Source organism: Oryza brachyantha, chromosome 4, assembly GCF_000231095.2.
Source record: "Oryza brachyantha chromosome 4, ObraRS2, whole genome shotgun sequence".
NCBI lineage: Eukaryota > Viridiplantae > Streptophyta > Magnoliopsida > Poales > Poaceae > Oryza > Oryza brachyantha.
In genome coordinates, this window is record NC_023166.2 from 18615116 (window position 1) to 18633375 (window position 18260).

General features: G+C 39.1%; 1 protein-coding gene and 1 non-coding gene across 2 annotated transcripts; one reads left to right on the forward strand and one right to left on the reverse strand.

The window, feature by feature from the left end:
* The first annotated feature begins 9833 nt into the window (after positions 1-9833).
* On the forward strand, positions 9834-13566 carry LOC102718649 (NAC domain-containing protein 21/22-like). The gene is made up of 3 exons (XM_015836264.2): positions 9834-10153; positions 10767-11089; positions 13120-13566. Exons 1-3 carry the CDS (start codon positions 9982-9984, stop codon positions 13549-13551), a joined length of 927 nt encoding a protein of 308 aa, XP_015691750.2. The 5' UTR covers positions 9834-9981; the 3' UTR covers positions 13552-13566.
* TRNAV-AAC lies at positions 10461-10534 on the reverse strand. The gene has a single exon. It is a non-coding gene; the product is annotated as a tRNA-Val (tRNA).
* Positions 13567-18260: the final 4694 nt, after the last annotated feature.

The window sequence follows — 18260 nt, forward strand, 5'->3', positions numbered from 1 at the left end:
AAGAGAGCATACGAGGCAAACCGGTGAAGGCGTCAGCTTCAGCAATCAGCAGCGGCGCCGAATGGAAGGAAGGAAGGAAGGGTGGACCTCAACCTGCCCAGTTTCTTTCTAATGGAGTAGTTATCTGATTTGCCATGAAAACTTATGTAGAAGTTCTTAGATAGTGTTCTTTTGGTTGGGATAGGGATCCGCATGAAAAACATAGTAATAAATATATAATTAATTATTTAATTAGTAGCTATAAAAAATTAAATAAATGAATTGATCGTATGATATTTTAAAGTAATTTTTCTGTAGATTTTTTCCTCAAAAAGTTCAACCGTAGTAATTCATGAAATGTGCACGTGAAAAAGAAAGAATATAGGTCGGGAAAAAACTCAGCATTAGTAGGCAGCTATATATAAAGAGAAATTTTACGGTTTTTGAGTAAGTATTAATAGGTATCAAAATTTTAGACTGAAATTTTAATAACTTCTGGTATTTTCTCAAGTACTGTAAAATTGCTCATATATAAAATGAAAATTCTAGACTACATGTCCAGGTCTAGCCAGTGCCACCGGCGATGCCAACGCATTTTAATCGGTTCAAGAAGAATTAAAATTGAGTTGTGCTAGATTCACGGTGGAAACTTTTGTACAACCTAAAATACTATAATTTAGGACGTTTGCTTGTGAAAATTCTGCCTTCAATACTTCCAATAACATAGATATATTTAGTGAAGAAATCACGGGCTTTTCTAGGATAGCCTTAGTGCCTGACTATATATTCGCTAACAAATGTAAAAAGAAAAAGATAACGATTACCCCTTGATTATTGTGATAGTACGGATTACCCACTCAAACTATAAAATCAGACATTTACTACACTCTAGTTTTTAACCTAGACAAATTACCCCACTGAACACTGTTTGGAGTAGTTTTGATTACGATTGCACACATGACACTAACGTGAAAATTGTGTTATCAATAAAAAGGTAAAATTTAATTGGATACATGTGTCATATCCTTACCCGTCTCTTCCTCTATGCTTGTATGACATAAGAGAGATATGTAAGAAGATATGACACGTGGATCTAACCGATTTTTTTATTTTTCTATTGCTGATTGGGTCGCTAAGGGGAGATTTATTTTATTTTATTTTATTTTATTTTTCTATGACATAAGGGAGATTTTTTTTATTTTTCTGTCACATGTGCAATAGGACACCAAAACCACTCCAGCCAATACCAAGGGGATGATTCGTTTGGATCGAAAAGTTCACCGTGCTAAATATTTGGTTTTATAATTCGAGTGTGTAATTCGTACCATCGTTGTAATATATAAATGCTCCCTTTCTTTGTATCTTTTATATCCTCTTATTTTGATTTGGAATATGACCTTATTTTCCATTTCCCAAAAGCTTTTGTGCAGGTTGTGCGACTGGTTATTGGTCGCGAATGATTGAGCGATATGACAAACAGCTCGTACCCTGCCTATTTAGCATGTGAGTTGCAGAGGACAAACATTCTAATTAGTTGAGATCTTCGTAAAGAGACCGTGATATCTCTCGTCTGACTGACTACATGAGAATCGCACATGAAACTTGGTAGATCATCAGACGAACAACACGTTCACTAGGAACCATAAGACGCCGCGTTACTTTAATCAGTCGGGTCGTTGAAGAATATTCAGGTTCCATTTTGAACTGTTTTTTCATTCGAATTTCTTCTGATCCAGTAAACAGGTTCTTGCACGAGCTCATATACCTTATAGCTGTAATTAATTAGGGTCCGTCTAGTGATTAAATGTTTGAAAATTTTAAATTCATTAACCAAATTTGGTTACGTTGTTGGATGATAATCTGAAGATATCTATGCAAGTCAAAAATCTCATACTCACCCTCCCCTCGAGCACCCATGCATTGTGCGTATTTAACAGAAGAAAAAAATCAAACGTTTTATCAATAACAAAAGTGAATTAATTAACTGTGAGATAAAGAATTCAAGATGAACCAGGTCAGCCGAAATTATTTCAGTGAAACTTGTTCCTCTTTTTGGCGAGATATTTCACGGGATCTTGATTGATACATTTACCCCCCAAAATAAAATCAGTGATGCAGGAGACAGGCAAGATACCTATTTATTATGCAGATGATGTAGTTGATTAGTTAGTTTGGCTGAACAATCCGTATTGTGGACTATTCCTTCTTTCCTATCTTAATTACCAAACAGAAAAATACTTAAGTACGTAAGCTCATATCTCTATGTTCTCATTAGGAGAAAACATAGAGAAGCATGTTGCTTCTGCTCCGAGCAAAGGCGAAATGGAGGCCACAAGTACTGCTGCCTGCAAATCTGTCTGAAGTACTGTATATACGACTATTAAGTTCAGACCAGATGAACAGAAGTTCCAAAATCAAAAATTAATCAAGAAGCTGCTCACAAGTTGGTTAGTTACTCGATCGACATGCAATAGCAATATATATTAATCTATCTGCTAGAGATCAATTGGTGTTGTCTTTGGCTTGGCTTGTTGCAACTACCCTTGCCAAAGACAAAGGGGAAAAGCATCTAGCTCTGCAGGACATGCATGTCTTTGTTACCTGCTCATCAATCAAACCACCAAACCTACTGAAATATGTCATCTCATCTCTACATGTAGAACTAGCAAAGTACTAGCAATAGAGAACTCCAATGCTCAGTCCTACCCCTTCTTTGATCATCTCCTCTTATCATATGGTTTTTGTGGTTTAGCATCCCAAGGGTTACACGACACGAGATGTTGGATCAATCAGACTCTCTGAAAAGAAGTGTTTGTGACTTAACACCAGATGCTGGATTAACTGGGACAGGTCTCAAAAGAAGCTTGCAACACCTGTACTAATTGGGACGCCCGTGCTTACTATGATCATCATTATTATATTAAACTGTGACAAAATGTTTCATTTAATCCTCTCTAATCTCAGGCAAGGGGGCAGTGCATGTGAGGGCTATGAGCAAAGATACCATAACACTTGGACCCCTCTCTTGAGGCCGTTTGGATTTTGGAACATGGCCTAGCTTGCTGCTAATCACTTTACCAAAGCATTCTCCATTTGTGTAATTATTCTATCTGTTCATCTACCTAAAGACACAGCACTATGATACTTTCATGAAGAATGTTCTCTGACATAAGGGCAACAGCTAGCAAAGGACCCCTCTTGTGGCAATCATTTCAACTAGAGCATTTTTGTCTCTGAAAAGTAGTGACCTGTAATCTATTAGCAACTATCAGCCATGTAGTGTGAATCATCCTTTCTGTTCTTCTCCTTTTTTTTCCTTTGATGAGAAGCATGAGCTTAGTTAATTAATTATATTTGGTGCAGGTGTATAGCAGTTATTAGCATTTAAGAATGCATGGTTGACAAAAGTTAATCACTCCCACTGCTTAGTGAAGCACAGAGACATTGTCTGCTCTTGACATATCAGTCTGGTCAGTCAGGTACAACTACTGCCCTACCATCAAGGCATCAAGGCATCAACTGCAGATGTCCGTGATGCCGCCATCTGAAGGAATCCAACAAGTGAAGTACAGTACATCAAACTTCAGATAAAACCACATGAGGATCTTATATTCAGACAATTCATCATTCCATATAGGCAGGGTGTGATGGGCCAACATTAGGCCTCACTGGACCATCACAATATGCATTGCTACACACTTTTCAGCCCAAAAATTATTCGGTTATGTTTGTTCATCCCCATACTTTTTAGTTGCATATTACAGCTAGGGTTCTCAAAACCGAAAAAACCACAGTGGTTATCATGTCTTACTGCTGTGGCGCAGTAAGTAATACAACGATAACCACCCTAAATTTAAGTGAAATTAAAAGTTTGTTTTTTTTATTAAATTTGATGTGACTTTGTACCGTTCAACCATGGTAACCGTGGTTTTCGCTCCTACCGCTAAGGTGCTCCCCATGGTTTTGGGTACCCTGTTTGCAACTCATTTTCATGTTATAGAATCCAAATTTGCAATTGTAACTAGTTTGTTCAAATAAAAAATTCTATTAAATTTAAATTTACATGCGGTCTTCTTGCCTGAATTTATTCTGATGACAAGTAATCATGCCGAACAATCATAATGAAGTACAGTTTGATCCATCATTAGCGAGTTTTGCGGATTATATTAACTGAAAGTACAAGGTTGCACTCACTCTGAGTAATTATAGTATTGTTCAATCACCACGGAGATGACAATTCCATGCAAGGCAAGCAATCTAATTAAGTACTAGCAGGAGTACTCGAGTAAGCATTTAGTAATTTATTTATAGTACATGATTAGAAACGAATAGTTCTCTCACCTACGCGTACGTGCATGGAGGCATCTCATCCATGAAATAGTTTTATTCATAAGCAAGCAGAAATGGTCAGCGAGTGATTTTTTCTTGACACGATTTTGCTGAGTTGGCTGACACTTTGGTTCACCGATCAGCTGATAAAACAGCTCGTCAGAATGCGCACGTGTGACGTTGTCTGCAGGGGAAGTTTGACAAAGTTATGGAAGATGCCAATCTGCAGATTTGGGTCAGGTTCAGAGAATTCCAGCTCACATGGTTTCAGCATGTGCTTAATTAAATGATTAATCTACACCCATAATCTTATCTGAAATGTCATGAAAGGAGTAGATTACAGGTTGTTACTCAGGCTTCCATCTGCACGTCAGTAACGTGGAGTAGGGGGCAGTAACAGTGTGATGTTCAGATGAGACGCCAGAGCAGGAAACATGCTTATGACATGCTTAGCTTATTGGAAAACTCTAACTAAAATATGTTCAAGGCTCATCCTGTTCTTGCCAAAACTGACTACATATCATGCTGCAGCAGGTAGCTGACTGCCCTGCATGCAAACCTCACTGCTTTCGTCAATGCTAAGACACTGATTAGAGGTAGTAGATATATATCTGCTTCAAAACGGCTATGATCTTCCCTGGTAAATTTGTTTGACCAGATTAATATTATAAAGGAGGCGACTAGAAGTGCAACCTGCAGATCAACTCTGGCTTACGTGTTTGATAGCCTTAAATTAACCTGATACTGCCAAAGATGACATTAGTTTGTTCAGGTGTATCTATCTCAATATGTTCCTCAGACCAACTCTCATGTAATTATGCATTTATTTCTGAATTTTTGACTTGTGCAGCCTGTTGCTCACTTAAGATCCTCCTGGCTCATTCTGCCTCAAGGTTTTTTTATCATCATTAAAAAATATCTCAAGATACTATACTTTTTAAGTTTTACTTCCATTCTTTATTTTGTACCGGTACCAGTACCTCGAGATACTATATCCTCACTCGTGCTATCCACTCCATGACCAAGCTGGTACCTCGAGGTACCATGCAATCGTGATCGTTCGATCTATTATCACCAACAATCGAGATTTTAGTATTAACTTGATCATGAAGTGGATAGCATGAGTGAGGATTTTAGTATCTCACGGTATAAAAGGAAGGATATGATTAAAGCTCATGTTTTTTAGTGTAAAGAATATGGTATCTCGAGGTATATGATATCTTGAGGTACCAAAATTTATACTAAAATTCATGGTACATTAGGGTATTTTTTAAGGATCGTAAAAAAACCTTCTGCCTCAGTTGTGATTGTATCGATGATCTCCTTCCCTAAAAAGGACCGGCATGGCTAAATCATATTCTCATGAGAGGACTGGGCAAGTTTGGACTGAACTGAACCTGGTTATCAGGTGATCAGAATTCAGAAGTTCTCAAAGTCATCGCAAGACTAAGTACGGTGTTAATTAATGGCATCGTGTTCTGAGATGTCGATCCGTTCCGTTCCATTCCATTCCATCCGTGTGCTTGTTACCGGATCCGATGGCGAAAGCCAAAGCTGGGGGCTCGGTTTGCAGAGTAGACTTTCTGAAAGTCTGAATTATTCCAGATGTTTGTGTTCAAATTTCAGTGAGACATGTTTTAGAAATTCAGTGGCGGAGACTGTGCACTGCATGATCCTTCGAGGTAGGCATGGTGGTGGTAGGAGACGTATGACAAAGCACTTGGACTAGTATCACCCACTTATCACTTTTAACCTCTCTCTTTTACCGGAAAACGGGTAGCGATCAATGCAGCCAGCAGCAAGGTTCGTCACAGTTGCATCACAGAAAATCACCAGAAAACTACTGAGAGGATTACCAGAGCTTGTTTACGTATATGTTCCGTTATTTTTCACCAGATTATTTTTTAATTTTTATGTGTACGTTTTTGAACCGTTAAATAATGTATTTTTTAAAAAAATTCAATACAGAAGTTCGTCGTCTCATCTCAGAGTAGTTTTTTTTAAATTTTATATTAGTTAATTTTATTATTTATACTATTAAATAACTACCAGAAAATCGGATTAATTTTTGCCTTTTATCTTTCATTTCATCGACCAAAACAACGAGCCCATGGTACTCCTGAGCAAAAACTTCAACCATAATTCTTCCGGAAACGGCACCGGGGCATCGCATATGTGCCTGATCGCCTCGAGCAGTCATCTGTTCCTGACGTAATTAGCAGTGTGTTTGACACGGTCTCTCGAGTCACAAAGTTTTCTTCAGATAGGCTGCAGAAAATGGCATCACGAAGCGTGGCACAGTTCAGTTCGACGGCCAAGAACACGCACGCGTGCATCGTCCGTACTGCGGATGAACAGCAGCGCATGCAACCATTGCTGTGTATGCTCGGTGCTGCAACTAGACAGTGTTAGTTCGGCAGGTTTGGACTAATCACCCGGTTTAGTTCAGCGAATCCCCAGTTTATAGTTTTGGACACACGCGCCCTGATTCGATGTACTTCTGTGCCATTTCTCGGCGGTTTTGGCCCATGGATTTCCCCTCTCTTTTCGCTCCTCTTATGCTTATAGGTACGGAGAGATACTAAAATTTTAGTGTAAAATTTGATATCTTATAGTATCTAAGTACGAAGAGATCATGATATTTTCTCAAAGACTGTAAAATTACTCTAATTGTATTTGTGGATTTTCATATCAAACGTTTGACCGTTCATCTTATTTAAAAATTTTTTTAAAAAATTTAAAAATAGTCACGTATAAAATACTATCCATGTTTATCATATAATAACAACAAAAATATTGATCATAATTTTTTTATAAGACAATGATCTAACGTTGAACATAAACAATATAAAAATGCACTGGTTTTGAGACGGCGGAAGTACATCACTAAAAACACGTATAAAATAATTTTATTTATTTTTCGTTTACAAATATGTCACTTGACTGGCTAGCTACGAATCACAAGAGGCGAAACCGACCCCGCGATGATGACGGAGCCGATGATCTCCGTGCGTCGCGGCCTAATTTCTTCGTCGCCTTCAGCAGCAGATTCACTGTGGTGCTGTGTGGTGGTTGCACATGCAGTGACGCCGGGAAGGCCGCGATGACGCATCCATCTCTCGCCAACAGCTCGCTCGCTCGACGTCGCCATCGCCGGCAAGCAAAGCTAGAGCGATCGAGCTAGGGCAGCCGCCCACGCTAGCTGCCGGCACTGGGCGCTTGCACTGGCCCACTTCTCAGCTGGCCGGCCAGCCGGCGGCGTGGACTGACTAGCTATAGCTCTCGATCGATCGATGGGACGGCGAGGTTTGGCGACTCGCCGGCGGTCGTCGTCGTCGGTAGCTGATGACCTATCGATCATCATTTCGATATGATGGATATGGAGGCTGGAATTAATGGAAGAAGCAACCAGATGTGATGTGATATGTGACTTCGAAATTCTGATGGAGTCATGCATGTTCGATTGATAGTTCTGGAGTTCGTCAGGACAGTTTGCAACATAATTATGTCGTTTTCAGCATCGCCTTACGATTTTGAGAATTAATATGTTTGCGTCAAAAAACACTAGAAATGCTAAAAAAATTATTTTAACATAGATTAGAATGTTGCCCATCAACTATGAATCGCTCGTGACGATTTCGGCGATCTCAAAGATGTAGTATATGCTAGCGTAGACTCTCGAAGGTGCGTAGCCTGAAACTGTGTGACGAGGACACAGAATTCATTTATGTTCCATGCCATATGTTGGAAACAACGGTAATACAGATATCCGCCAACTTTGGATGGACTTTTAGCAATAGAATCATTGTTTAAGGAGATTTGCTCTAGTCCAATAAAAAGTATCTCGAAGTACCGGTATCTTAAATTACCAAATCATTTATCACCACTGGATCTAGCTGAATAGGACGTGCGCTGTTAGATCCAACGATCCAAAACGATTTGGTATCTCGAGGTACTTTTTGTTACTTTTTATTAGACCGTAAAATTGTTCATGTTTAAGTGGTCACTTCTCATCATACTTGCTTCTTAATTTGCATTTGGATATTTCTATCCAATAACTTTACAGTAATGTACCGTAGCTTTGTGCTTATAGCAAAGGGTGAATTATCTATTCATTATCTTAAAAAAGGTTATTCCCTATATTCCATATTATAAGATGTTTTAGCCATGTCTAAATTTAATGGTATATTCTATTATATATATATACACCTAGATTTATTATATATTAAATATAAAAAAGTTTTACATTTTAAAACAGATACAATATTTGATCGCAACATTTAAAGGAGTAGTTTTTTTTACCATCATTAAAAAGTATTTCAATGTACCATATTTTTTAGTGTAAAAGTTTATTATCTTGAGATATATTATACCTTGAGATACCAAATTTTTGTACTAAATTTTAGTACCTAAGTTACACTTCAAAAATGGTAAATGAAAACCTTAAATAAGTGTCAGGCAAACCTGGGGCATATATACTACCTCCGTTCGGAAATAAGATCATTTTTTATACAATGTTTTGACTCTTCGTTTTATTTAAAAAATTTACGATTAATATTTTTATTCTTGCTAGATGATAAAACATGAATATTACTTTATGCATGACTAATTTTTTAAAGTTTTTTACAAATTTTTCAAATAAGACGAATGGTCAAAGGTTCGGCACGAAAAAACGAAAAATAAAGTTATTATGGAATACAGGTAGGCCGCGTTCGGCTCCCCCAAGTAAGTTAACTTATCCACCTCGTTTTTCACGTACACGCTTCCTAAACTGTTAAACGGTGTATTTTTTGTAAAAGATTTCTATATGAAATTTTTTTAAAAAAATCATATTAATCAATTTTATATTTGTTTAATAATTAATAGTTAATTAACCATGTACTAATCGATTACTACATTTTCCAGGCCGTAGTAAGGGGTTGTTTAGTTCCCTAAATTTTCACCCAAAAACATCGCATCGAATCTTTGGACACCTAAATAGAGTATTAAACATAGACAAAAGGAAAAACTAATTGCACAGTTAAGTAAGAAATCATGGAACAAATCTTTTGAGCCTAACTAATACGTGATTAACCATAAACGCTACAGTAACCAACATGCGCTAATGATGGATTAACTAGGCTCAAAAGATTCGTCTCGCGGTTTACAGGCCAGTCGTGAAATTTGTTTTTTCCATTCATGTCCAAAACCCCTTTCAATATCCGATCAAACATCTGATATGATATATAAAAATTTACATTTCACCGACTAAACACCCTCTAAGTTAACTTACGGACGCTCCCAACGAACGCGGCAGTAGTATATGCTTACGCAGCTGTGAGCCCTAAACTTCCAACTCCGTATAGTGCGAAGTACAGCAGATCTCTATTTGCGTGACGTGCGTCATCAACAACAGTACGTACCCATCGTGTTGCGTCAGTTCTTTTTCATGCCCAACGATAAACCAAAAACACGGTCGTCTTTTTTGCCTATAAATATTTGTATAAACACATCACATCTCCCGTGCTAATACTCCATCGCGTCCGTGTCGTAGAAAACTTCTGCACACGCAGCAGACGCCCCTCTCGCTCTCTCTCTCTCTCTCTCTCTCTCTCTCTAGATCTCTCTCAACCATCTTTAGATTTTCTCTCTCTAAAGAAAAAGAATTTCAGTGTACAAGAAGGAAGAGGCACAATGAGCTTGATCGGCATGATGGAGGCGAGCCTGCCGCCGGGGTTCCGGTTCCACCCCAGGGACGAGGAGCTCGTCGTGGACTACCTCTACCACAAGCTCGCCGGCGGCGGCGGCGGCGGCGTGGCCATGGTTGACGTCGACCTCAACAAGTGCGAGCCTTGGGAGCTTCCAGGTATGTATGTATGCATGGTTTTCTGATCGATGTGCATGCAAGGCTTCAGCGAGCTTGATTTTTTTTTTTTTTTTTGGAGAGGGTGTGGATGAACTCGTAATAGAGGAGTATACGCATGTCTTGCGAAACCTGATCAGTTCGTTCAGAAAGGCATGCACATCTCTGTTGCTTGCACGCTGAATCAAAAACCTTCAATTTGTTCAGAATTCAGAAAGGCAAAAAAAAAAAGACAGAAAGTAGCATAAAAGAATCGAAACCTTCAGTTTGTTTAGACAGAAATGATTAAAAAAATAGAGAGATTTTAGATTGGCGTCGCCCGGACTCGAACCGGAGACCTTCAGTGTGTTAGACTGACGTGATAACCAACTACACCACGACACCATTTTGATGCCGAGGTTTAACTGAAACCATTTCTCGTTTTTTGAGCATGTTGCACAAATGGGAGCACTCGCTGCAGATCCCATTTCAATTTTTTCCCCTCTAAAAATATCATTTGCACATTCTTCGCCTCATCTTAAGTACATAGTTTACTCCATGAATCGTCATCTTGCATGCACGATCTGATCATCTCCCCTCTCGCCGCCGCCACCCGGCCGGCCGATCGACCGAGCAGACGCGGCGCGGGTGGGTGGCAGGGAGTGGTACTTCTACAGCCTGCACGACCGCAAGTACGCGACGGGGCAGCGCACCAACCGCGCCACCCGCTCCGGCTACTGGAAGGCCACGGGCAAGGACCGCGCCATCGTCGTCAGCCGCCGCCGCCGTGGCGCCGTCGCCGGAGGCGAGGTCGTCGGGATGCGCAAGACGCTGGTGTTCTACGAGGGGAGAGCCCCCCGGGGCAGCAAGACGGAGTGGGTCATGCACGAGTTCCGCGTGGACGGACGAGCCGTCGCCGACCACCCCTCCTCGTCGTCCACACCTCGTCATCTCCTCAAGGTACGTCCGTGCTATGCACACTGTGTTTGCTGACTTGCTCTCTCTACTAGCACTTCGTCTACTTGCTGCTTAATTAGTTACCGGTGATTTGTTCTTCTTGATCTTAGCGGCAATTAGGACTTACTGGTGACTAATTCATGCATGTAAAAGAGTAAAAAAACGAGGAAGTCTGGATATATGAGATGAGAAGTGACAAAGTAACGACGGCTAGTTGGATACCCTCCGTCCCATAATATAAGCCATAATTATTTTTTTCTATATCCCATAATATAGGACGTGCATGTAAATATGTGTTAATTAGTATATATTTTTTTTTCTAAATTTGATTTATTTTAAATTCCTTATCATTAAAACGTCCAACTATATTACGTGCATGCATATATGCACGGTAATCTAAAGTAGGAGATGTTTATAACTTTTTTCTTAGATCTTTGGGTTAGTGTTAGTTGCGCATTATATTATGGGATGAAGGGAGTGCTACGTACCTCTATCCAAAAATATGATTATTTTTAGGTTATGTTTAGCAGAGATTAAGTTGAGAAGAATTAAAAATATTGTAGTGCCTTTTAATAATAAGAGATGAATGACTGCTGGAGGGTAGACGTGGAATAAAATAAAAAAAAATCTTGATTAAGATGTAATTGATGGTATTAGTAATATTATGAATAGTGCTAAAAATGTAATATTCAAACGCTAAAAATACTTACATTAATATAGAGGGAGCAACATATAATTTAGGTCTTTTCTAATCCCTGTCTTAAAATATAGCATCTCCTGCACGAATATTTGCTTACCAATCACAAGCTAACAGTACTAAAAAAATTTACTTACTCTTCTCAACTAATCATATCATTTACTTATTTAATTCCATCAACTTAAAATAGTAGTGCTATGTAATCCACACTTTTAGGTAATTTTAACTACACTTTTGATGTCATATACGGTTTTATTTTATTTTATTTTATCTAACTTGGAATATTTTTCATGCAATTTTAATTTATTTTTATGAGATGGAAGTTTATTTATGATGTCTACCTTTTACATAAAAAAAGAATGGGATTTGTTTCAATAAGTGATAAGAAAAATAACTGGAGTTTTCTTAACATACAGATTAATTTACGGCCACATGAAACCTCAGACATTCTCGAGGTGTTAGTCTGTACTAGCACGTAAGTAGTAGGAAGGTTCGTCAGTTAGAAGTGTTCTACTCTTTTAATTATGCCCATGACTGCACGTCTCTTGGCAAGTGACAGCCAGGATTAGGAGTAGCAGCTAGCTACATGTTTCCATCAGAGTTTTGTTTTGTTTTGCCTCTCCAGAGTTTAACTTCAGCCGGATGCTGTTCTTTCTGAACATTCTGATGTTGATAAAACTAGTTATGCAACTTGTTGCCAATGATTGTTTCTGCTTGACCTAGTCTCAACCAATCATTCCCAAACCTTGTACGTATCACCAATGCATGCCACTCGAAGGCAGTTCGATTGGCTCTATCGCTGTGCATCAGACACACACGCTAAATTACAAGCCTAGGAAGCAATTTAAAAAGGATTTGACTGCTTTTGTTAATTTTATAGAATAGATTCTTTATTTCAAGTTGTTGCCGTTAATGATTCCTGAGGCCGTCTTCCACAATATTAAGCAATGAACCAGTACATATCTTTATAGCAAGATAACATAAACTTTCAATTCATTCCCACGTGAGGTCACCCATCTTAATTTTAAACACGAGAATTAAAGTACAGATTAATACCCTCTCTTTTAACTTATGCCTATATTTATAAGCTAAAATTTAAATTTTCAACCTGGTATTTATACTTGATTTGATTTTAAGGTTCTTTCACCGAATTTTATTTTCCAGCATTAGCTCTTAGATCGCTATGAATAACTTCTATTCATAAATTATTTCTCGTTTATAAATATAACATTTGAGTTTTGGCGTGAAAAACCCAAACAATCACCCCCTAACTCTATTTTAATTTGTCTATAGATTTTTGACAGTTGAGTTATTGACAAATTAAAAAAAAATACAGGAGGACTGGGTGCTGTGCAGGGTGTTCTACAAGAGCAGAACGGTCACCCCAAGGCTAGCCTCCGGCGAGGCCGGTGCGTCAATGTCCAGTGAGCTCAGCGTGCCGCCGGCGCCGGCGCCGCTGCCCTACGCACCTCCCGCCATCGACGCATACCTCGCCGTGGATCGCGTTCCGGCAGCCGACGCCGGCGGCGGCTACTACGAGCATGACAGCTCTGACGGGTACCACCACCACCACCGGCCGCCGGCGGCGGCATTGCCGTTCAAGGAGCTGACGGACTTCAGGGACCTGCTGAGCAACATGGTGCAAGGTGGCGCCGCCGCCAAGGCAGATCAGGCGTTCCTTGGCTGGAGCGAGGAGGGCGGCCACGCGCAGGCGCAGCTGCAGCTGCAGCAGAGCGCCATGGAGTCGCAGCCGTGGAACCAGTTCTAGCTGATCTAGCTCTCAACTTTTTTTTTTTCAGGAATGGTAGATGATCCAGTTCTGATAAATTTTCAGAAATGGCGGTGATGCAGAGGCGAACTAAGTTGCAGGTGTAGTTTAGATCATGGGATTGTGGTCGTTGTCGTGTATTAGCCAGTGTAGCGTGATGTGTTTCAGTAATTTTGTATGGTTGGTTAGAGTGATTCCCTACTTGTATTAGGTATGACAGCGTAGTGACACACAGTGTAGATGTTGAAAGAAAAAGGCTTGTGTAGCAGGTAACTTTTGTGTTGTACAAAGGATTGTTTCATTGATTACCAAAGAGGGAAAAATGAAACAATAGTTCAATACTCTTTTTTCTCCTCTGTACAAACATGTATGTGAAAGCATATATCCTACAACTAGTTATAGTTACTTCATTCATCTCTAAGGCGCACAAACACTCCATACATGATTTTGCTCCCTCAATTATCAGTGCCAGTTTAATAAATCTTCCTGGATTGTTTGAGCGTGGTTTTGGCTAATATGGTGATGATATGTAATTACAATTAGAAAAAACAAATCTCAAAGGACCGGCATGACCAGCTCCCCATCGGTTGGTGCATCTTCCTCCCACCACGCGTCGTCGTTTTGGCTCTCCATTCAGCTGCGCGCGGCGAGTCACATTGGGGCGTCGAAGCTGCTGCGGCCGGATGTTTAGTTCACCACGGCAGCCGTCTCCGTCTCCGACACCAGCAACAGGCTCAGCTCGAGGGCCGACGAGACGTCGTCGTTCGCGTGGTGGACCCTATAGGATCGAACAAGATCAACCGAAACTATCAGAGGGGATGAATGGTAGGAAAAAATAAAACCTAAAAATCTTTTGTGGAATAAAGGATTACCTCTGTCAAAGAAATTGACGAAGGCTTGCAACCTTGATCGCATCGCTTCTGTGTCGCCGTTACTTTGATCGCGCCGCTCATGTGCCGCCAAACAGATCATCGAATCGCGCCACTTCTATGACGTCGATCGGCTCGTCGGAATCCAAAAAATCACCAGTAGATGAAAGCCGAAAACGTAGATTGAATGATCTTGACTTTATTGCATCAACTGATATTTACAAAGTGCACCAACAGCACTCCTATCAAAATCGTCGATCTAGAATCAACAACTAAATCTCACAAAAGCACATCGGGGACATACCCCTTGGTCTCTATTTATATCGAAAAGTCTATCACCAAATATGAGTAGGACTCTTATACTAATACGACTCATCTTCGAAAACTATTTCCAATTAAAATCAATTTTCCAAACCGCGAACGCGCTACAGCACCCGCGGTGCTACAGTAACCCACGTCGGCACAGTAACCCGATTCTGCTACAGTAACCCGCGGCCTGCTACAGTAATCCGAACCGAGTACTGTAGCAAACTCCTTTTCTTTTCTCATCTAGTTTTGATCCGATTTACTTCCCGATTTTTTCGGCGCTTACAAATACAACATGTGAAGCCCGTTACGATTTCATCCCACACGGTGTTCCTTCACCATGTGCCAACTCGTATTCAATATCGTCACCTGGCATCCTCGATCGTCCGGACCTCAGCTCCTCCTTGAGCCTAGTCACGATCCCACCGCCATTGACCGATATTGACCTCAAGTTACCTGCACAACTAGAGACAAACCAACCGTTTCCGAGCACAGATATCGCAACCTGACTCACATCAGTTACACACACTCGCATCAACACCTTAATTGTTTCCAAACCAAATTCAATTTATAAACCAAATCGCAAGCCAATTGTTCATCAGAAAATATTAATCATGCTTATGATCTTACAATCTCGCCCTTGATGAACACATTGGCAAACACTTCAAAATTTGTTTTGTTGTTTTTGTGAAGTAACTCCAAAAAGCATGCAATGCAAAAAAAATTCAAGGAAAAATTTCTCACTTTTGAAAAGAAAGAAAATATTTTGAGTATGACAATTATGCACAAAATTTTTTTTGTTACCTTGTTCTCCCTCTTTTGACAATGAATTCATCAATGAAGATTTTTTATTTTCATTTTTTCTCGGAGAGCTTTACAATGTACCAATAGTAACTCAAGAACATGTATTGCAATAACAAGGTAGAAAAAGTGACTAGCTAACTAACAAGCATGCACTAAAGTAAAACCATGAACTTGAGATATGGCAATTAAGATCAAGTCAACATTAAGAATTCATGATTTCAAAGAGTTATAATGCAACATCGGTACAAGCACATAGATTAAAAAATAAATACTGTACATATATACACATTATATTTATCACTCTTTCTCAAATTAGCTCTAGCATAAAATTACAAAGAGAATTTTTAACCTTTTTACCTGAGCCTTTTTGCTCAATTTTTTTTCTCAATTATTCCGGGTACATTCTTGTCGTCAAGACTGTTTCCAAGGATTCGGCACCCATTATTTTTGCTCACATCGAATACGTCCTTGTCGTCAAGACTGTTCAAGGATTCGGTATTCATTTTTTTTCTCTCATTTATATTTTTTATTCTCTTGAGCAATTTAAAAAGCTATTGAGGAATAACAAATCAATAAAGCATATATATAAGCATTTAAAAAACAACCCATATGCTAGCATCAATATTGCATATTTACTTAATTCAAGTATAGAATTTAAGTATCATGCATCATCTCCCTTAAAAGCAATATCAAAAGCTCATGTATAAACCAAAAATGCAGACAAGCTAGATTACTAATCATATTCTCTAACAAGCATTGCAAGCAAATACTACAATATACTAAAGGCACGAAACAAAGCTCTTCTTTTTTTTTGATTTTTTTTGTTTTAAAACACACCATGCATTAATTAAAACATGTATGCAAAAACAAAATCAAAAGAGGAAAAAGAAAATACGAATGCAATACGGAGCCAAAAACTCCCCCTTAATTGATGCCAAAAGGATGAATAACTCCCAATTCTCCCCGAAGAAAAGCAAATCGAGAAGAATCCAAAGGTTTCGTGAAAATATCAGCCAATTGCAATGTAGTATCAACAAATTTTAATTCCACATCTCTCTTTTCAACATGATCCCTCAAAAAGTGAAAACGAATATTAATGTGCTTAGTGCGTGAGTGTTGAACATGATTCTTAGCAATATTAATATCACTTGTATTATCACAAAAGAGAGGAACTTTCTCAAAAGTAAGACCATAGTCTCTCAAGGTTGAGATAAGCCACAAAATTTGGGAGCAACAACTAGCAGCAGCAACATAATCAGATTCAGCAGTTGATTGAGCAACATTAGATTGTTTTCGAGAAGACCATGCAATCAATGAAGTAACAAGAAAATGGCATGTACCACTGGTACTCTTCCTATCGATTCTACAAACTCCAAAATCCGCATCCGAATAACCACTCAAGCATATAGAAGATGAAGTAGAATACCAAATTCCAAATTCAAGAGTGTGTTGTAAGTACCTCATGATGTGTTTAACCGCTTGGTGATGTGAAGCTCTTGGAGAAGCTTGAAATCGAGCGCACAAACACACAGCAAATTGTATATCCGGTCTTGAAGCAGTGAGATAAAGCAATGATCCTATCATACTTCTGTATTCCTTTTGATCAACCGATTCACCATCTTCATCAGGATCCAACACAGTAGCAGATCCTATAGGTGTAGTCATCGGGTTGCAATTGTCCATCTTGAAACGTCGTAAAAGATCCTTGGTGTATTTTGTTTGATGCACAAACGTACCTTGAGGTGTTTGTTTAATTTGCAATCCCAAAAAATAAGTTAACTCGCCCATCATACTCATTTCAAATTTCCTGTGCATCGTTTCCGCAAACTCCACAACCAAAGGGTGAGATGAACAACCAAAGATGATATCATCCACATAAATCTGAATGAACAGTTCATCATCACCATGCTTAAGAACAAAGAGAGTTTTATCAATTTTTCCCATTATAAAACCTTTAGCAAGTAAAAAGTTTTTAAGCCTATCATACCATGCTCTAGGTGCTTGTTTCAAGCCATACAAGGCTTTAGACAAACGAAAAACATGGTTGGGAAAATCAGGATTTTCAAAACCAGGTGGTTGTTTCACATAAACTTTCTCCTGTATATAGCCATTTAGAAAAGCACTTTTAACATCCATTTGAAATAATTTAAAACCTTTTGAAGCAGCAAAAGCCAACAAAAGTCTAATTGCTTCAATTCTAGCAACAGGAGCAAAAGTTTCATCATAATCCAACCCTTCCGTTTGAGTAAAACCCTGAGCCACAAGTCTAACCTTGTTTCTAACAATTAAACCATCATGATTTTGTTTATTTTTCAAAACCCATTTAGTTCCAATAATATTATGATCAACAGGAGGTTCAACTAAGTACCAAACTTTATTTCTTTCAAAATTCTCAAGTTCTTCATGCATGGCATTAATCCACGATTCATCAGTTAAGGCATGAGTAACATCTTTGGGCTCAAAATTAGCAACAAAAGCATAATTCACATGAAAATGACGAGTTATTACCTTCGACCTTGTAGTACGTTCATCCAAGTTACCTATTATTTGTTCCGGAGGATGTCGTCGTTGAATATGAAGTGGAGCAGTGGCTTCAAATGAATTTTCATGTTCTGTACCCTGTTCTGACGAACTAGAGGTTTCTGAAGGTCCACCACCATCCGCACCTGAAGCACATGAGGAAGATCCTCCAGGCATGTTTGACCGCTCTTCTGCCTGCGGTCTGACTGA